At 41.8% G+C, this 14,295-nt stretch overlaps 1 protein-coding gene across 3 annotated transcripts in view; it reads left to right on the top strand.

The window, feature by feature from the left end:
- The window catches only part of LOC109528704 (ERC protein 2-like), a 139,626-nt gene that overhangs the window by 35,654 nt on the left and 89,677 nt on the right, over window positions 1-14,295 (top strand). For all 3 annotated transcript variants that reach the window (XM_019891631.1, XM_019891630.1, XM_019891629.1), the window contains 4 exons: window positions 6,119-6,256; window positions 8,591-8,779; window positions 12,828-12,869; window positions 14,102-14,295. In XM_019891631.1, coding sequence (XP_019747190.1) covers window positions 6,119-6,256; window positions 8,591-8,779; window positions 12,828-12,869; window positions 14,102-14,295 — 563 coding nt within the window. The remainder of the gene's footprint in view (window positions 1-6,118; window positions 6,257-8,590; window positions 8,780-12,827; window positions 12,870-14,101) is intronic.

Raw genomic sequence — 14,295 nt, 5'->3', positions numbered from 1 at the left:
TTTTTGGGGGTCTTACATACTAGGGAAGACGACATTTGATCTGTCTTGTAAAACACAAAGTTGCGACGCTCTACATCTGCAGTGGGTAACTTTTCCTTTCTGGCTTTCCATCCTCTCCCAAGAAATAGGGAAAAAAAATACTAATGGCACTGGGAGAAGGAGAATCAGGCAACAGGCTAATTACACAGCAATTACCATAGCATTCTGCAGCTGAAGGGGGGCTCGAGATATGGGCTTGAGCCTAAAGAGCAGAGACATGACTCAACTTAGCCAAAACACACAGACACACACGGTCAGGTAGAGCTTGGCTCACACAAGTACAATCTGTCTTTATTCCAAAGCTGAAGGTTTACCTCCCTGCTCGTTGTGCACGGCAGAAGAAACTCCCACTATGTTTAGCTATTACTCTGTGTGTGTGCTTCACATATGTGTCTTATTTTATAATTAGTATGTATGGATCCGACGAAATATCTGGAGAGGAGGAGGAGGAGGACTTTGTGATGTTGCCGTGCCGTGTGCAGTGCTTTGACCAGACGGCAAACATTCATGATGACAATCAAAGCTTGACTAGTTTTCGCAAAACGCCACACGTTACCCCCAACAGTCAGACTGGACATAGTTGCTGCTTCTGATTATTTGTTAACATGCACATTGTACTGTATGACTTAATGCAGTTCAGACTACAAGTGTTGCTTTTTGTTCCTGTGATCTGATTCTGTGCCATGGCTGTAGTGGCCGTATCATATAAATCGACCAAGATCCCGGATGTTCGATACCATCCATCCATCCATTTCAACGCCCCTTATCCAACCCATTCACACCCACATCCAGACCCTCACTGAGCGGGAACCGATCCCGCACTGCCCACACACGAGTCAGGCGAGTGCACCACTACATCATCAGCAACCCTATGTTCGATACCACTTTTTTTTCCCCAGACTGATCCCAGTATCAGTATTCACTCTTTCAATACTCACTGGTCCCGAGTACCGATACCTCTAGTACTTTTCAAATAAAACATTCCATTTAACATAAGGATGAAAAATTAGGAACCAAGACCTTTCTTTCTGAAGCGGATGATGTTTCATCGTTGTGTCAAACTGCAGCAGTATAGCGCCAACAACTGCCGAAGAGAACCTACTCAATGTCAGAAGTATCAGTGGCTGGTATTGGTAGCTTCCATGAGGAGCTGATACCTTAAAATAAGGTAGCCTGATAACCGATACCAGGTATCGGTACGTGTCCATCCCTTATGTATAATGTAGCGCACACAGAATAAAAAATTGAGAAATGCCAGTTAAAGTAATTCAAAGTAAAAAAAAAACAAACCCAAAAAATTCAATATTTCTGCAAAGTTTGGCCGAAACACGGATGGGGGATGTCATCTTGTGCGATGTTTAACCTTACATCTTCTCACTTCAAAAACTTTACATCACTTCACAGAGTGAAAAGTGAGCATTGAATAAAACTATTGGTCCAGCGAGTTAGGACTGAAGAGTTGGTGCATGCTATGCAAAAATCAAACTCTGATGGGGAAGTCAGCAGCCACTGGAGATTGTGGGCCGTGGGGGTTCAGTTCCCACTCAGTGATGGTGTGAATGTTTTTCTCTCAATGTGACGTGCGTCAAGGTGAAGTTTCCGTTTTGCCCAAAGTCAGTTGAGATCGGCCCCAGCTCCCGGTGGCCCTTAAGAACACGATAAAGAATGGATGCACACGAAGCAGCGGAAACGTTTCACTTTAAATCCATTGTTCCTTAATTTTGCTTGGATGGTAATCATTGGGGTGGCCCAGTGGTCCAGTGGTTTGCGCGTCGACCTCACAATGCAGAGGTCGACGCGCTCTCCGGCCTCCCTGTGTGGAGTTTGCATGTTCTCCCTGGGCCTGCGTGGGTTTTCTCCGGGTACTCCGGTTTCCTCACACATTCCAAAAACATGCATGGCAGGCTGATTGAACACTCTAAATTGTCTCCAGGTGTGAGTCTGAGCGCGGATGGTTGTTCGTCTCTGTGTGCCCTGCGATTGGCTGGCAACCGTTCAGTGTGTCCCCTGCCTACTGCCCAAAGACGGCTGGGATAGGCTCCAGCACCACCCCCACGACCCTTGTAAGGATAAAGTGGAACGGAAAATGGATGGATGGATGGTAATCACTGGTTTCTTTGCATATTAGCCCACGCTTAGGTGGGTCTCCTCGCACATTGCAAAAAGCATGCATGGTGGGTTGATTGAAGAGTCTAAATTGTTCATAGTGGTGAATGTGGATGTGAAACCACAATGGAAAATGGAAGCATTGATGGATTGCACTTGCAGTATGCTATGAGTTTTCCTCCCTCTTCCTGTGTGTCAAATCAACACGTTCTGTTCCTGAATGGATGATGCATACAGTATGAGTACTACTCTCTGAGCCACACCATAAAGGTGATCCTCTGTTGCAATTTCCTGTGTGTCACCATGACCTTTTGCATTGCCAGTAAGCAGTTTGTTCTTTTGTTTTGTTTTGATTTTTTTTCTAAAATGCTAAGTGTCGCTATTTTTTGTGAGATAGAATAGAATAGAAGATAACAAAGGATGAAAAAAATACAGCAAAACAAAAAGCATTGAACTTCATTGTTCGTTATTATTTGCTGTTACCTGCACAGTCCAAAAATCATATGAATGTGGTAACTTCGAGAACTGTCGGTGGATAGAAACTGGCCACAAGGGGGCGACAGTTCACATAATATTACAGCGCTCTATGTCCCAGGAACAGATGGCTGTGAGAATTGATGGAGGGACAGGGGGTTAAACGAAGGCCATACTGAAAAGGTGATCGTCTCCCCTGAGCTTCACAAGTGAGTTGTGCGTTCCTTTGAAAACACACATCTGAAAGCTTTCAAGCGGGAGGACGTTTGTGATTATTGATTAATGTACGAATCAAGAAGCCGGGATGGTCAAAGATGGGACTAGCATGCAGGTGTATACTTTGAAATATTTTGTTTACAACCCACTTTAGAATGCAGATGCAGCTGTGTGTGTGTGTGTGTGTGTGTGTGTGTGTGTGTGTGTGTGTGTGTGTGTGTGTGTGTGTGTGTGGAATGTTTGCCTGCTTTGCTCTAATCACAGCGTGCACAGTATCCAGGACTACTTTGCACTTTGTAGTCTCAAAAGTCAGTGTGACTGACTGTGACCTAGATTTCTCCTGGGAAGTACTCCATCAGTTCTGACATTTTGTTCGGTTGTTGTCCTTTGGAAATGTGCGTCGACAGTATGTGCATGTCAGTTTTGACGACAGTCGCCGTTTTGCGTTTATAGATATTTAGAAGGGGAGAAAAATGAAGACTTGGTTGGTTTTTCTGAGAAAAAGCGATATCTTGAGAACTGCTGCCCAAACAATTGTAAAGCTAAGGTGGTCACGTTCCATCCGGGCCTCCTCAGTGTTCTGCTGAAATGATTCTTCCGGAGGCCACTGAGTTCTTGTTCTTTCTTTGGATGGAAGACAGATGGGTCAACTGAGTTTGTGGTTCTCCTCTGGAACATGTTGCTTTTGGGTCACAGTGTTTTTGCCAGAAGCACATTTTCAACATCTTTTCATTCATTCCGTCAAACTGAGCTCTAATAACAATGTTACTAACAAACTATAACCACAATGCAATAGTAAGCCAGTGATCATTTTGCAGTGCAGCTGATCATTTTGTTAAATTTGATGTTGTATTAACAATTTATGTTCTTTGGGGGTGGGGAGAGTAATCCATTTTTCAAAACTCTGCTTTCAATTTTTGCCTCCTTATTTTCTGCTTACATCATATTAAAAGCGGCACGTTTTCATAGTCCGTCAAACCTAATCTAATCAGCCCTCAATGTTTTAAGAACTCTCGGCTGAAACTCCAACCTGCTGGTGGCGTGTGAATTCCACAGAATCATAACGTTGCATCGGCACTCCAACTTTCAAGGGCATAGTTTAGTCTGCTTCCATTTTCTCATAGATAAAGTGATCGCCATAAACATTTTGGAGTTGTTTGTGTCTGGGAATGAGGCAGACATAGAGCTGTCTGAAAATAGCACATTGACGCGTCCAAGAAGTCAAAGTGCAAGTCATGAGAGCAGCTCACTGTAGGAGGTCTGGTGGAGCACGAGGTGTACACGGTGGGACAGCACATGCCGTGCACCACAACTTGATGTTCAAAGCCCATGCGTGAGCGGAGCTTGGTATCTGCACCGAGAGTTTGACTGCTGTTCTCATCAGCAACACCCAAGCTCCTTAAGGAAGGCTCTGCTTTCCAGAGGCATGAAGCCAACTGCGTCTTAGCCATTAAAAAATACAAAACAAAAAAAAACTAGTCCGAGCTCCTTACATTTTGGATAAAATGTCACATTCCCTTTCAGATCGATGTGATTCCAATGACAAATTCCTTCAGTCTGAGACCTAAGTTGGGTTTTATAAGACAGTTCCACAGTAGGCTGAATGTCAAGGTCAATATTTTACTGACTGCTGCTTATTTTATGTTAAGAGGCCAAGGCAAACATCGGCCTCATGAAGAGGGTAATGATTTATCTAAAGAGCATGAACGATATGCTCAATTTGACCTGAAATAGGGCTCTGTGCTGTCCATAAGGGTCGGTCGGGAGCAATGCTATGCGGGAGTGTGTATGAGTGTGTTTCGGGCATACAGTATTTTGAAGACGATTGTGTTTAAATGTTTCCACAGTGTTTAGAAGCCTATCGTATGTGAAAACGTAGCATTTAAAGAAACTGACCAGAAAAAAAATGGTGAAGAAAAAAAAAGGGTAAGTTGCTGGAATTCTGTCAGTGGTCGTGTGAAATGTTCTCGTCATTCCTTGAAGGGTTTACTGTCGCTATCGTCTATGTACTGACCAATCAGCGTACTTAGCTTGAAGTGTAATTACTGCTATTAACAATCAAGATTTACTGAAGGGAACAAGCCTATTTTTTCCCATTGCCTCCTGCTACTTTCTCTCTTTCGCCAAGCCCAAGTTGGCCCCATTAAAGCTCGCTGCTTGTTCTCTAGAGAGTGCAGCACTCCAAAGTCTGAAGTCTAATTGGATTCATTTGGACAATAGCTGTGGAGATTTCAACATTATCTATCTATGTACCCATGACGGGAATGTGGCTTCCCATTTGATTTTTTTTTTCCCCTTCTTCTGGCCTGAAGTGCTTTTCTGGTTTTATTAGATTCTCGTCTTACTTATATAGATTAACATTATTTTGTTAAAGTTGAGATCCATTCCGAATTAAAAAAAAGAAAAAAAAAATAGCTTGGATTAACTATGGTATAAATGACTGCCTGAACTTTGCTTTGTGTGTCTGAAGACAGGCAGAGAAGAGACGGAGGCGGAAAGAAATGTGACTTTTTGTTGTCCTACTGAAAAGCGCTGAGGATGCATTGCATTTTACTTCATTCATTCCACCAGCTCTTTTTTTTCCCTTCAGCAATTACAATTCTTAAATTGTAGTATAAACCTTGAGTTTTATTACTCATTGTCCTATCTGGGGCCATTTGAATTTGAGATAAAGGTCGCCGGAGTAATTGCTTTTCTCATTTCTTTGATGTTTTCAGTAACATCAAATGTTATGTTACATTGTTCTCTCCAAAGTCTGTTAGAGGCATTCTCACGTCCACAAATTTTACGCTTTGCATACTTATTATGGGTGTAATTTCTTTTATTTTACATCGGTAACCAACTAAGCACAAAAAAAAAAAAAAAAAAAAAAAAAAAAAAGAAAGAAATCACAATCCGTGACCTTCTAAAAAAACAGGGGTTTCACTCAATGGCTTGATACATCGTGTACAGAGGCCAAGATGTTCCAGGAAGAGAAGCTAAAAAGTTTCTTTGTTTTACAAAGTTAGAACAAATGCACTGTTTATATTTTAGTTTCAAAGCTCTCCAAACTGAGTCTTTGTATCATTCAAAAAGAATAATAATAAAAGCAATTCAGTTACAATCACATGAACTTACAGTAAGTGACTCCAATCTCTCTATCTTGCGCTTACATGTGTTTCCAGTCATGTTTTTCTTAAACTAAAGTCTCATGTATATGACGAGTCAAATTGACCCTGGAATCTGAAGCCATTTCTGGATTGTTAAGGGCTTCACTTGGCTTTCACTAACTTTCTTTTGCCAGATTGATAACCTGTTGGAGCAGTTAAGGGACAAGGACAAGCAGCTGTCTGGGTTAAGGGATCGGGTCCAAGGCCTTCAGACCGATTCCAGCAACACAGACACAGCCCTCGCCACACTGGAGGAGGCCCTGTCTGAGAAGGTACAAGGAAACAGTGTGCAAATATGAATTTAAAATAAAATAGCAAAACACAAAGATGACAGTTGAGGCGTATATGTAACGTTTGCACCTCAACTTAGCTGAGCTGAGGTCAAGAAACAGCATGATGTTGGTGATAATGCTAAAACCAGCTCGTCAGACACTGTGTAGTCACAAAATGTAACCATTAGAACACCAGATGGGTTTTAACGGTCTGGAAACATTTACTCATCAAGGTACACAGATTTCTAAGGCCATTGTTCAATGGCTAAAGCTTCATTAGTTTGCTACTTTTGCCATGACTCATGGTCATCATTTATGGGCATATGCATCCTAATATCTAGACAATGGACCACACAAGAAGATGTGAGAAAACCGAAAGTGCAGCATGGAGGGAGTTTAAGAGAACACTGAATTGGAAATTCATCCTTGTGCAGTGCTTTGGAGGAATCAATCCATCCATCCATCAACTCGTCCTGATAATCTTTTCTCTTTTTGGTTCTCTAAACTAAAAGTTGTCCCAAATCACTACTTTTCAGGAAATTAAAAAAAAAAAAAATCCAGGTATATAGAATAATTTTAATCATATGAAACTGCCAATTTACAGTCATATCAATTGAAATGGCACGGATGTGTTATTGCCACCACTTGTGCACATCAAAATCTGTGTTCCCGCCAAGGCACCATCCACATCAAACTCATTGAATACCTTACAAAACCGAATGACTGGGGTTACATCGGCTTCTCAAACTCTTTTAAAAGGTCTTAGAGAGTGATGCAATATGCAAAAAAATAGTTGACAAAGCAGCGTTATACACAGGAATTAATCTGCATGTAAGTGTACCTTCATGGCTGACCAGTTCCTTCTGTACTTAAATACAACTAGTGTTACTGAAATGTATCTAATTATTTGTACTTATACTATTATTATTATTATTATTATTATTATTTGTATGATTATTTAAAAAAAAAACACCTAGAATTTCAATCTTGAGGCGACATATTGCCGCCCATGCATACGAATCCCCATTTCTTCGATAGTTGAAGTATCCATGAGAGGAAGTCAATTTGTTCCCAAGTTATTTTCAACACTTTGAATTGGTAAATAATGCGTCGAAATAAAAGACCGTCTGCGGACAGACCAATGGTTTCAGTTTGTGAAAAAATACGAAACCCACCATATTTGGTCACAGCTTCCTTAATGCAGAATTCAGCTGTGATGAGAAGAGCACTGGCAAGCTTTTTGTACTTTGGGCGTGCAATGTGTTTCCAGGAGTGATCATGTGTGTTGTTAATCACAAACCTGGTTGCCACAGTCCTGCAGATTTAATTAACATGCTGGGATTTAGTGCCCAGACCAAGCCTGGAGCTCACTCTGCCATTGTTTGTATTTCATGTTGCACTCGCACGCCCGGCGCCACACATCCGTCCTCATTGTGGCGATTTTTTGTTCGTTTTGTTTTGTTTTGTTTTTGTTTTTGTTTTGTTTTGTTTTTCCATCACATCCTGGTCTCCAACCCAAAACACCAAACACTTTTCTGACAGCTCATCATGAGGAAAGCACCCATGGCCCATTAGCCGTTTCCTCGTCTCTTTCGCTCTCTCTCTCTCTCTCTCTCTCTCTCTCTCTCTCTCTCTCTCTTGCTCCTCCAAAAGCTTCTCTGCGTGCATTGCTGTGCCAGGTCGAGTTCGATGGTGTGTTTGTCCAATTTACCCAGGGGTTTAAAAGCTGCCAATCATGCTGCAATGCCACATCGTAAAGGCCCAATTCGGAGTTGCGCCGCGTGCCTAGATAAACACCTGAATAAACACCTTGATAATGGCTTCAGTCCACACAGCTACGATACACACCTTGTATTGCTCTCCCACCCGTGCTGTAGACGTGCAGGGCCAACGCTCAAAGCCGCGCTGCTGTGATTAGAGAACGGGGAGAATTATGATATAAACATTCCATCTTGGTTTATCAGGAGTCAGCGTGGAGTTGTAAGGAAATTATCTCCAGTACTGCGTTATCCATTTTCAATAAATCTGTCTCGATACTGCGTCTCGCTCTGATCTCTCTCTGTCCCAGCTCTTATTTATGGTGGACCTATTTCAGACTTGTTTTTATGAGCTTGGCTGCCCTTTACAAAACACGCTGTTGGGCCAATTCAGTAAGAGGCTACGTTTCATTAACGATAGCGGGGAGCCGAATGGTCACCCAGGACGGACAGTCGTTTGCATTTTGGAAGTGAAATGGTTTATAGCTTTAATGGGAATAAGCACGCAAGTAGATCATATCTTTTAAGGTCTTTACCAGAGTCAATCTCATGCCTCTCAATTTTCCTCACTTCTCAGGAGCGAGTCATCGAGACCTTTCGGGAACAGAAGGAGCGGGCGGACAGGGTTCAACTGGAGGAGTTGGAGCGACTGAGGAAGGACAACCAGGAATTGAAGGACAAGCTGTCAACCCTCCAACCTCAGAAACTGTCCCCCAGCCAGCCTGCGATCGTGGGCCCAAAGCAAGGCCAGAGGCCCGATGGAGAGGTCTGTATGGGGTGAGCGCGCGGAGGAGGAGGGGCGCTTCACAAGTGGAAACGTGAGCATGTGTGTGTTTTTCACAAATGTATATGCTCAGCGGCACCCGAGAGGAGCAAGTGAAACAAATGGTGTTGGGGGAGATAATATTATAAAGTGTCAATGTCAGCGCTGGTCAGTTTGTAAGTCGTTGTTGTACTCATTTTTTATTTTTTTACCATGAGACGAAACCGAAATAATCCAAAAGCAAGAGAACAAATGGGCGAAACGACTTGCTTATTGATTCAAGAACTGTGCACGCTGAAGATTGTGAGTGGTATGAATGTACAGTATGCGGAAAAAGTAACATCAGTGTTCGCACGCACACACGCACACGCACACGCACACACACACACACACACACACACACACACACACACACACACACACACACACACTGTACAGTTCCAGAACACAAATATTAAGAACCGTTTCAAATATATGAAACCAATCCAAAATAAATAACAGTCAAATATATCAAGCAAATGCCTTCACGTTGTATTTTCATTGGAGTTGAAATGGAAAGGTAGTTTCAATAACCTACTTAAATGGCTGGAATCCGCAGATTACCTCTTTTAGCGGTTGACAGTTCTTGCAGACCAGCCAGGTCGAAGAATAGAGAAAAAAAAAAAAAAAAGAAATATTACGTATTCAATGTTCTACGCGCACTCGTTGGCTGGGCTCCTTTAATTACTAACCACGCTCGGATATGCAGCTTTACATGGAGCTTTTTTTTCTGTTGCATGTCTGCCAGCTATCTGAATGAACGTAACTCAAAGTCAGCTCGTGACCAAATATGTGTTTGATGTCTAATCACCACAGTGGCTTCAAAGTACACACATTGTTCACTACTCTGCAGGAACCGGTAAATCCAAATACTGTATTCCTTATTTGTGACAGCATCCAAAATGCATCTTTAATTCCTCTCTGGTACCTCCCTGATAGTATCCACAATAATCTTCGCAACTCAGCATTGACAGGGCGTCCTGCGTGAGATAGATCTTAGGCTGCTGATATTAAAATGAGGTGATTAATGGCGAAATAAAACTCCTTCCATCCCTTATTGGGTGCCAAGTCAGAGTATTTTTCCTCCCATTTCCCTCACACACACCAGCACATACGCTGTCATCTGTCCAGAATTTATGAGCGACTTTTCTTTTATAGTCATAAAAAGCATACACACACATCTCATTCCTGTTAAGAGTTATTGTGGTGAGTGCTGGGCCACAAAAAAAGGGACGGCAGCTCGATAACTCTTTGTAGCCAGCAGATTTACACTGACAGAAGTGTTGCCATAATTGGATTATTTAGTCTCATCCGCAGCTGTTATGTAAACTTGCAAATTCTTCATACGGACTTACGGTGTTGCTGTTTGTGTGAACACGCATGGTCTTCGGTGTCTCGATGAGCTCGTGTGATATTTTTACACACGTACGTACGTGTACGTATGTATGCATGCAGTGTGCATGTATGAACGTGTTTTAGAATGAATTACCATGTGACGAGCATTGAATATTTATTACCCCGGAGGTCAAAAATAATTAAAAAAACATGCTTTCATAGATTAGTGCACATAAAAATGTACACTATTCATACATACGTAAAAAAATAAAATCAAACCCACACCATAAAAGTGCGATATACCACGAATGGCAACAAAGAGGGGAAACATGGCGCGAACCCCAGAAGTCATTTTGGCAGTAGTCCACCTGTGGCGGTTGTCTTATAGCTGTAATAGAGGCAAGATGGCCCCAGATTTTGGTCCTCATGTCGACAGTCGTCTTACTGTGGAATGTTGTGTCGTCGTGTAAAAGCGCACACAGTTGAGGCCCTTCCTGGGTTGTGTGTTCATGGCAAAGCCATCTTAATGCTACACTATGTCATATATCTCTTTTTATGATATTTTGTGGCCGTTTTGCAGGATCTGAAATCGACCATTTTCCTCTTTTCCGTTCAGCTCTGCACGCGACGTTAAGCTTTGGGTTTAAATCAGATCTCATTCCGTAGCTGCCGTGATATTTCTCTGTTGAACATTTAATTGCTTAGCTCCACCTTTTAGGTAACTTCTCAAGCTAGTTGGCACATTAAGAGATGGTTGGAAAAAGTGGTTTTGTATCCACACAACCGTTACCATTTCATTGAAAACAAATGTCTACCACACTTTGCAAAATGTCTTGCCCGTTGAAAAAGGGATCAGTTGACTTTTTTCAATGTAGTTACCTATATTGTAGATCCTGTAATTGAAAACTTTTCTACGATGCTGTGGTAGCAATGCAAATGCTAAATGCAACGAAATAAGAGTTGCCCCTTGTCTGTCTCATTCATGGTGGGTTGTAATCAAGTTTCTTGCTGGTGAATTGCTGACTTACAAAGCAGATGAGATCAAAGCTCACTGAACTTCACTGAAACAAATGTTTTAGTTGAATTTATTCGATTTATTTCATCAAGTGGTTGCAAATAAAACCATCTGGATTTGGACACATTTTCTTAAATAGACTATATATGAATTACGTCTTACAAAATGCATCTGGATTGAGATTATTTTGGTTTGACGAAATAAAATGGAATAAATTCAACACACCACTTTTTTTCAATTCTCAGTGATTATTTCTCTATGTACCAATCCCTTCACTATTTGTATGTTTAATAAAATACGAAGTTCCTTGTAATAGATAAATAATTAGAAATATTGCTTTCATTTGACCCTAGTGTTTAAGAAAAAACCCTCAGCAAGTAAATACTGCAGTTGTGTGAGGCAAATCTCTTAAAGCTGTTGCAGTTTGGTGTTTGCAGATGTTTGGTGTCTGACTCAGTGGAGTTGTTAGCAGAGCTTTTTCATCTCAAATTTGTTTAAAGCACCGCATCCGCTTCCCATGATTTTGTATTTGCTCATCCCGGAGATAGTAAAAGACTTGGGGAAGCAACCGCTATTTTCAAAGAGACAAATATTGAAAGCGGTCGGAAGGAAGGGCTTCCCTCATGGGCTTGTATGAAGTTAAAGACAAAACTGAAACAGTTTCAGTTAGTCTTTAAATAGTTTTCTTTCAATGGATGTAATGGCATTAATGTAAGATGGGCACATCATATTCTTATGCCATCTATGCCAGGGGTCCCCAACCTTTTTTGCCCCACGGACCGGTTTATGTCAGACAATATTTTCAGGGACCGGCATTTAAGGTGTGGCGGAAATAATACAACAAAATAATATGGTATGAGCTGCATGGAAACTGTGGTGTTTTCGAAATATAATAATAAACACAAGGAGCGTCTAATCTGGCCGCAACACTCCGATCGCTATGGTAATGTTTAATGCCTTCAAAATACGATACAACGCAAATTCAAAGTGCATGACAATGACGACTCACCACAGCCCCGAGCTTGATTTTCTGCAACCAGACGGTCCCATCTCGGGGTAATAGGAGACAATGACACCTCAAGTGTGTCCAGTCTACTTCGTAATTTTGTTTTAGTCGCCGTTGCTGCAGAAAACCCCCTCCTCACACAGGTAGCATGTCGGAAATAGCAACAGTGCTACTGTGGCGATCTCAGAATATTCAGCCATAACTTTAATCCAGTTGTCTCGAACGTACTTTTAAGGCCGCCGTCATTTGCGCTCTCCAGCAGTTTTATTACTCATTTTGCGAGCTCTAGCGTTTTGTTTTTAGCGTAATCGGTCACGTGACGAAGAAGCGCGGTTTGACGTGTGTCAAGCGTGACACAGACGAATGTAACGGAGAATCCGGTAATTTTTCAAAATAAAACATCTTTCGTATTCCGAAATAAATAAAACGGAATTAAGGCAAGTTCTTTCTGTGCGGCCCGGTACCAAATGCCCTGCGGACCGGTACCGGTCCGTGGACCGGCGGTTGGGGACCCCTGATCTATGCAACAAGCTATTTTGAAGTGATGACTTTGTTGTCTTGTCATTGGCCCTTCTCGACTTTAGTCAAAGAAAGTTCCAAGTAAGACAAGCTAGTGTAACTTTTTTTTCCCCTCTCCCACTCATTTCACCCTCTAGATGCCAGCCCAAATAGAAGCTCTACCAGCTGTTAGCTCCACGGTAAGTGTCATGCTATTATAACGCTCTTGTGTTGGTTTCCATATTTGACAGGAGAGCAGTCAAAAGCTTCAACAGACTTTCTCATGCTATCAAATGAGAAGGCTTGTTTGACTGCTACTGAATGTGTAGATCACCATTGGTGTAAATCAAAAGACGGGTATTTTTTGACTGTTTGTTTTGGTTTGTGTATTTTTTTTCAGCTAAATTAGCCCTTTCACACTGACCACCAAAGAAAATTTTAACGAAATTAAATAATAAAAATAATTATCAATTAAATAAATAAATACATAAAGAAAAAAGAATGCACTTAGAATCCGTGTGGGCAGAGTCTCTAATGCCTACCCCACGTTGAGCCTCTCCTCTAATTGCACTCTGCAGCCAGGGAAACCTGGTGCTTTCAGCCCAATGTTGAACAGAAAGTGCCATCTAGAGCAGTGTTTTTCAACCTTTTTTGAGCCAGGGCACGTTTTTTACATTGGAAAAATTTTGCGGCACACCACTAACCAAAAATGTGATAAAATGACACTCTGAACAGTGTATTTAATTAAAATATAATTTCTCAGTTTATTTATACTCAATCAGTGTGAAACCTGGGGCTGTTTAAATCAGGGTTTTTCGAACCTTTTTGAAGTTTTTTTCATTGAAAAAAATCTCGCGGCACACCGCTAGCTGAAAATGTGAACCCCTCCCCCCCCCACTTATTTTACCAACTAACATGTTATATTGTTACTATAACCGTTTTTAACATTGAAGAATGACGTTATAACAGCTTGAATTGGAATCTAATGAACACAAAGAAAACAGTATTTTATCATCTTTCATATTTATTGTTTCACTGTCGTCCTGCATTCATGCGTCACAAATTCGCATGTCTCTCGTCGTAACACAAGGCAATTGGCTATCTGTTGCTGCTCCCTAGCGGTATGGGAGGGTACTACATGATTACTTTGTGGGCGAAAGACGGCACAGGCATAAAAATTGGATATTTTCCCGCGGTACACCTGACAATGTCTCGCGGCACACTGGTGTGCCGCGGCACACCGGTTGAAAAACACTGATCTAGAGGAGTCAAAATCTATGACAACTGGTTCATGAAGCATCTTGGCACTTCATTTTACCATCACAATGAAATGATGGACATTTTTTCAAATTCCAAATGCTTCATGTAGAATTTCCAAAGTTTGTCTTCTTAACTTTCTGTGCACCTGATGCATGAACTTGCCACCCCGAAGGCCGCAAACCCAGAGGACACATTGCATAAGTGTCCAGATATTGCAGCTCGCCTGAGGCTTCTTGAGCAAGAAGTGGCTCGCTACAGAGAAGAATCTGGAAAGTCGCAAGCGGAAGTAGCAAGGTTGATGGCGGCGCTGAAAGACGCTGAGGCGGACAGATCTGGCAGAGAGAAGAAAATAAATGATCTTGAGAG

The sequence above is a fragment of the Hippocampus comes genome, unplaced genomic scaffold (genome assembly GCF_001891065.2).
Source record: "Hippocampus comes isolate QL1 unplaced genomic scaffold, H_comes_QL1_v1.1 scaffold174, whole genome shotgun sequence".
Taxonomy (NCBI): domain Eukaryota; kingdom Metazoa; phylum Chordata; class Actinopteri; order Syngnathiformes; family Syngnathidae; genus Hippocampus; species Hippocampus comes.
This window is presented reverse-complemented; position numbering and strand designations above follow the sequence as displayed.